Below are 7,025 nucleotides of genomic sequence, written 5' to 3'. Positions count from 1 at the left end.
AAATAAATCAGATGATATTATCGCTTCTATTGTTTTAAAACTAAATATAAATGGCTCAATTACGGTCTTTTTTATTTTATTACAGAGAATTTATCTTGCTTTAGGCCCCTCCCCTCCCTAACAGATTTCAAGATTGCTAGAACCTCCTTTTTCCAAGATGGCGGGTTGTGGTGGCCATGGTCATTCCCACAATCACGGTCATTCTTGCCAACACGAGGACCCAAACGAGCGAGGAAACCAGTTCAGCCTTTACCAAAAGATAGACCTTTTCAGGCTTCAATGCTTAAACGAAGCCGAGGAAGGGAGTGGCAAGGATGTCTTCAAATCGTGGGACGAAAGACTCGACACGACAAAGTTTGTTGAAAGCGATGTGGACGAGGAATTGCTTTTCAACATTCCTTTCACTGGATCTGTTAAACTAAAGGCTTTGATTGTTATTGGTGGAGAAGGCGGGGAACATCCTTCAGAAGTTAAACTTTTCAAAAACCGCCCAGCAATGACATTTGACGATGCTGGAAGCGAAGCAGAGCAGAGCTTTGAGCTACATGAGGATAGGAATGGTTCTCTAGAGTATGCCACTAAAATTGCTAGATTTTCTAGTGTCAATCATTTGTCGTTGTATTTCCCCAAGAATTTCGGTGCAGAGACAACCAAGATCTATTATATAGGTCTGAAGGGAGAGTTTAGCGAAGCACATAGGCATGAGGTCACGGTTTGTAATTATGAGGCCAGAGCCAATCCTGCAGATCACAAAGCTAACGCTCTAGAAGATGTCCATCACTTTATCCAGTAGTAGTCTAAAGAAGGAGTGACTTTCCTTGGTCGGACGTAAAAAGTAGACTGTGTTGTCAATTTAATGCTTTGGAATATAGATACAGTTATAGGTGCATGTGGTTTTATAAGATGTTTCTGTGACATCCAGTATAGTACCCTTAACTAGAAAATAGAAAATGTCTGATTGGGATGTCCTTAAAGTGTACTGACAGCTATAATATAAAATTAAAAGCTTTGATCGTTATTATAGGGAAACTTCCTTAAGTGGTAAAACTTTTTTTAAACTAACTCTTACTGCAATTTCATAGTCTCCTTTGCAGCCATCCATGTTTGGGGGGATTGGAGCGCTTTCACGACTGACAAACGCGGATGGCTGCAAAGCAGACTAGCAATTTCACTTCAGCTTGTAAATTTTGTTGACGTCTGTACATTTCAGGCATCTCTGTCCTAAACAGGGTATACATTTCAGGCCTCTCTGTCTAAACAGGGTATACATTTCAGGCATCTCTGTCTTAAACAGGGTATACATTTCAGGTATCTCTGTCCTAAACAGGGTATACATTTCAGGTCTCTGTCCTGAACAGGGTATACATCCCAGGCCTCTCTGTCCTTAACAGGGTATACATTTCAGGCCTCTCTGTCTTAAACAGGATACTTTTAAGCAAGGTTGTCCTTGAAGCCAAGAATAACATCTGTTTGTTCACAGTGAAGGAGGACTTCGCCAAAAATTCAACAACAAATGCATATTTTGAGTACAACTTCTGTGGTCTCTTATGGGTGAGGGGGATACTATTGAGAACTTCACACTGGCATACAGTTAAGAAAAAAATCAAATCTGACCCTAAAAAATTCCAAATTATGAAGAATATTGGTAGAACAGTATATTTGGTGAAGGAGGCTTAAAATTTACAAAGGTATCATGATAAAGGGAGGCTAAATTACAAAGAATGTATGGAAAAGTCTCATATATGAGGGCTAAAGTCCCCCCTCCCCCACAGCTATTAAAATAAGTAAGATGTTGTTTTGTAAAAGTATTACGATTTATTGACTTCCAAAAGATTACCTTACTCCTCTCTGGCACTATATTTACATAAATCTTTACTACAGTAAGCCGAGTCACCTACCCTAGGTAATTTTGGACTGTTATACAGTGCTAAATTTATGCTGGTTGAGACAGAAAAGCTTACCGGGGTCGAGTAAGAGCATAATGTAAAAGGTTACTTTTACAACCATCCTATCTATTTTATTATTACTATAATCATCTTCATCAACATCATCATCATCATTTTTATTATTATAATAACTATTATTTTTATATTTTGGAAAATTTTTGAAATTCTTTTATTTTGTTTGTTTGTATTTTGGGTTTGCATGACTGACCCCAAAAAAGAAAATGTTAGCAAACTATACTTTGCAAAACTTCCCAACATAATACAAACAGTACCAGGTTTGCTGAGTCAGAACTGCTGGCTGTTGTTGCTTACAATGTTTGCACTGTTTAAACAGGGCTTAAGTATTTATAATAAGAATACTTTCAGCTACGGTATAATTCAAATTACTATCTGCTGTTTCCTTTGATTTCATTAACTTTTAGATTTTGCCAACTCTCACAAAAAAAACTCTACAAGGGAGAACTAGCTGTTTCACTCAAGCCTAAGACACCTACTGTATTTATAAAAAGCGCTGCACTCACATAATCCATGTGTTTCATTGCCAAGTTTTTGGATTTTGTATTGAGGAAATGGTCAAAATATCACTTAAACCATTTTGTCCCTAGACCCTTTTATGATGCAGCTACCTCCTAAAACTGTAACCCTTTAAGGTTGCCCTTTGCTTTCCCAAAAAATCACACATTTTCAAACCGCGCCAATACAATCATTTTTGAAGTGATTTCTCTAATTCTTTCAAATTCTTATGAAAGAAACATCCTAAATTCGGAGTTTATTGCAATGCAAGGTGAAATCCAAACTGATTGCGGAATAATTGTGGTTAGTCGAAAGTCGAAGTTTGGAAAAAAGCGACTATAATACAAAAACAAAATGACAAAATGTAAGACTTCTCTAAAATATGCTGTAATAACTAAATCGAGTTTCAAGGATCTCGCCTGTAAAATATAACAATATTCAGTTGGGCTGATCCTGCTCTAAATCAACTATAACAATTTGAACATCTCGAGATGGACGCCTTGAAGAATACTGAACATACTGCCAATTAAAACGACCACGGAAAGAATACTTCAATCTAAAAGTAAGAATTGATATGTCCCTTCATAAAAATGTACGTATTAACATTTGGAGACCATGATTTCGAGTTTTGCGCTTGGAGAAGTAAGCAGCACATTTCCGCCAAAATTATAATTGAAATGCATCCATTTTGATCGCTTTTAGCTTTTGGTAGGCTGTATTTTGACACTTACCGCTTGAATATGATCAAAGCTAGTGTATAGAAAAGCGGTTGCACCAGGTTAGAGCTGAATATCTATGCGGGTAACGATGGAATACAGCAATTTTTACTGAATCCGTTACTTTTCCAGACACCCAGAAGCTGCAGAGCTGACATTCACAGGTTGGTGACCCTCGAGGGAATGTCGCTGTGGCCCGTGCCACCCAAAATCCCATAGGTAGCAATGACATTTCAAGAGCAATAAAGTTTTAAAGGGAAACATTTTAACATGTAATTAATATTTGTATCAATGCTCAAAATATTATGATATAATGATTTATGCTACCATAGCCACATTACCTAAAGCATTGCAAAAACTAGAAAAAAATTACAAAATGCTGAGATTCTGCAGCCCTTTAGTTTTTTGACAGAGCAAGTAAGATCTTAGCTATGAAGTCCCTTATACTGTATCATTATTGTTATTCTAGGCGTACCGTAAACCAACAAGGCAACCACACCCCTTGCAGCAAGCTCATAGCATATACCTGTCAAGCCACTCTTAGCTAGTTACTACGTTGCTTTTGATTTACCCCAATTATTCCGCAACCGGTTTGGATTTCACCTAGCATCGCAAGAAACTCCGGATCTAGGATGTTTTTTTTCATGAAAAATTGAAAGAATTGGAGAAATCACGTAAATAATGATTGTATGGGAGCGGTTTGAAAATGCGTGATTTTTCGTGAAAGCAGTCCTTTGGAATTGACGCAGGACACCTTAAGAATTAAAAGTCTTTAAAAGGAAAGTCCAGTAAGTATTTCGCTCACATTCCAAAGTCGTTTAGCTGTCTCATCATCAGTGCAGTTTGCTGGCATATCTGTTTGGTGACAATCTGTAAAGCACTTTCCAGAAACATTACTTAGTTCTGGCTCTGTTGCACAGTAGATTACTGTCTGGGCACCTTCCATGGGGCGCTTCAAAAAAAGGAACCCAAGTGGCCAAAACAACAGTTTCATCTTCCATGACATTTTTGATGTTCTTCCAAGTCCAGTCCACACCATACCAGGGCAAAGGGCATTCACTGTGACACCTACATAGGAGAGAACAAAATAGAGTAGTCTTATTTTGCAATATCACAATGAGATTAAATATAATTAAACCAAATGACAATGTCATACTGAAGAAGAAAGCTCATTTCACAATAATGCACAAGCATCCAAATGTGCTTTTAAAGCCGCATTGTCACCAGTTTACTTCCGGTCGATTGCGTAATAATCTCCAATGATTTTTAACGGAAAACGCGAAAAATATTTCAAAATATTGAAAGCAGTGTGTCTATTGGAATTTTCTTCAAGGATGTGATCGATAATTTAGAGCGGATGGCCTGTTAAATATCTCTGATACTTTGGATTATTTTGTCTTTTAACGGTTGAGGTTTCTGTCTGACCTCCGGAGGTAAACTGGTGACAATGCGGCTTTAAGTTATGCTGCCAAAAATAACATCTTGGATGCAGCATTGGAGGGATTCACAATTGCGAGAGGTCGTGGATTTCTTAATCATAGTCCAAATTTTATCAATAAAGCCAACATATTTTTCTATCTTTCCAAACCTCCTAAACGATCAAATAGAATTGGCCCCTGGTTAAGTACCAAGATAATGTATAAAAACAATTTTGTAATATAACAATTATGGGTAAATTTTAATTTGGCTCAAATCCCCACACAACAACAAAATTATGGATCCACCTATGATTTCTTCCCAATACACTTCATCACCAGGGATAACATATTGGGGTTGGAGGTGGGAGGGGTCTGTATAGTAAATAGCCTGCTAGCTGGCTCTCCAGAGTTTCAGGATTCCTGTGGAAGGGGAAAAGGGAAAGGGAGAGCCGGCAACAAGACCCCATGTTTTTGCACGTTCTCCTTTCACTAACAAACAGAGCAAGCTGATTGGCTAATTACAGCCCATCAAATAAAGTAACAAAATCTATAAAATAGGCCTAGACAATGTGCACGCCACATCCTTTTCATTTTTAAGTTTTTTTAAGATTGCAATTATTAAGAGAAAAAAGTCCTTTGGTAAAAGCTTAAATTTATTACCAAGTATTTGTTAGCACCATGAGATTTGAGTCTGGGGGTGAAGATCTGAAAATTTTAGTCAAGGAGGCAGAAAGCCTCGGAAATAAGACTGCCTTTTTAAAAGGTCTAAAATTAAAGAATGACTCTTTGACAAGGGGCAAATGATATTTGCTTCAGCTAAAGAAGAGTGAGCCTCCAAGCTTAGATCAGCGCTGAAGCGGAAGAAATCCCAGTTCCAAGATTCCGAGAAGACATTCTAGTTCCCAGTTGATGAGACTACCTTGATGTTCCAAAAATAATGTAGACCAGGGGCGGGTTCCTGAAAAGCTGATTATTGCTAACCCAAGGTTAAATTTGTCCTAACCCATGATTAAATTTTTATCCCGGATTAGTTCTGTTACCGAAACGCTGGTTAACACTAGCACTAACGCTAGTTTGGAGGTAAAATCTAACAATGCTTGTGAGGTGGGTAATAACTCTCTAACCTACGGTTTAGGTGACGTAACATAGGCATCCCAAACTTTGTAAAAGAACTAAAGTTCCATAAAATGAAGTTGCCGACAAAAATTTAAAAGCATTTCGCTTTGTTATGCAACCTTTGTTGCAATGCTGATACGAAAATTGTGCTGGGACAGACAGAAAGTTACATAAAATATATACTTGAAATGAATCTGTCTCGCAAATGACATTTTTGGCAATGAAATGGAGGTAATAACAGCAATGTAAAGGGTGTTTTGGGGCTTCTCTGCGAAAGTAAAATCACCAAAGGTAAATATTTGAGTTGCTCTCTATTGATCTACTGGGAATCCTGTGTGAATTTTACTTATCAAACCTGTTTTTCACTCAATTAATCTAGGGTTAGTAAATGGGGGATTACTTGGCTTTTGGGAACCGTGAGTTACCAGTAGGTCAGCTAACCTACGATTAGCAAATTTTAAAACAGGATAAGGGGCTGATATGGGGTTAAGTTAATTGGCCTTCGAGGAACCGGCCCCAGGTGTTTTATTGGAGGGGGAGGGGTGGTTATTGATCAAGAACCAATCTCCTTCTCACCTTGTGGAAGCCTCTTGCTCAGTTCATGAGTAAAGAGGAAGTTCGCCAGCTTACTGCGACCATAACCCACCGGCATCACATGTCCGCCCCTCATAGACTTCTTCTCAGTGTCTTCTTTGTCGAACGCATCAAAATCTAGGTTTGCACGAAAACCTAGCCTTGATGATACCACAACAATCCTGGACGGGGCAGACGCCTTCAGCAGATCCAACAGCATGTTCGTAAGTAGGAAATGTCCCAAATGGTTTACACCAAATTGAGTCTCAAAACCGTCAACTGTTTTCTTGTTCGCCGGCTGGTAGACCCCAGCATTGTTGACCAAGATATCGAGTCGTTTCTCCTCCCTCATAACGTCCTCTGCAAACTTGCGAACAGATATCAGAGAGTTTAGATCGAGAAACCTGCAAACGACTTCGGCTTTTGGCACCTTGTACCGAATTTCACTCGCTGCTTTTTCGGCGCTTTCCAAGTCTCTACAAGCCATGATCACTCGAGCTCCGCGGCGAGCGAGCTCTAAGGCGGTCGCCTTCCCGATCCCCGAATTCGCACCAGTCACGATGACTGTCTTTCCATGGAGTCGAACAGTGTTAGTGCATCTTCTGCCCACTAGGTATCGGCGAAACAGCCAGATACTTGTGCCGAATACCGCGGCCACAGCGACGGTAACGTTACGCGCTGTGCAAAGCTTAGTTATGGCATCCATGTTGTTTTGGAGTTCGTGGAATAGATGGAGCGGTGAC

At 39.2% G+C, this 7,025-nt stretch overlaps 2 protein-coding genes across 2 annotated transcripts; one reads left to right on the top strand and one right to left on the bottom strand.

The window, feature by feature from the left end:
- Positions 1–130: 130 nt before the first annotated feature.
- Positions 131–1,018, top strand: LOC5506393 (PITH domain-containing protein 1). Its single transcript, XM_032374794.2, has one exon. It carries the CDS (start codon positions 158–160, stop codon positions 791–793), a length of 636 nt encoding a protein of 211 aa, XP_032230685.2. The 5' UTR covers positions 131–157; the 3' UTR covers positions 794–1,018.
- A 777-nt stretch (positions 1,019–1,795) lies between these two features.
- On the bottom strand, positions 1,796–7,023 carry LOC5506412 (retinol dehydrogenase 14). Its single transcript, XM_001627051.3, has 2 exons — positions 6,286–7,023; positions 1,796–4,243 (listed from the first exon to the last, which is right to left on the bottom strand). The coding sequence occupies exons 1-2, from the start codon at positions 6,986–6,988 to the stop codon at positions 3,948–3,950; spliced, it is 999 nt and encodes a 332-aa protein (XP_001627101.2). The 5' UTR covers positions 6,989–7,023; the 3' UTR covers positions 1,796–3,947.
- Positions 7,024–7,025: the final 2 nt, after the last annotated feature.

The sequence above is a fragment of the Nematostella vectensis genome, chromosome 12 (assembly GCF_932526225.1).
Source record: "Nematostella vectensis chromosome 12, jaNemVect1.1, whole genome shotgun sequence".
Taxonomy (NCBI): Eukaryota; Metazoa; Cnidaria; class Anthozoa; order Actiniaria; family Edwardsiidae; genus Nematostella; species Nematostella vectensis.
This window is presented reverse-complemented; position numbering and strand designations above follow the sequence as displayed.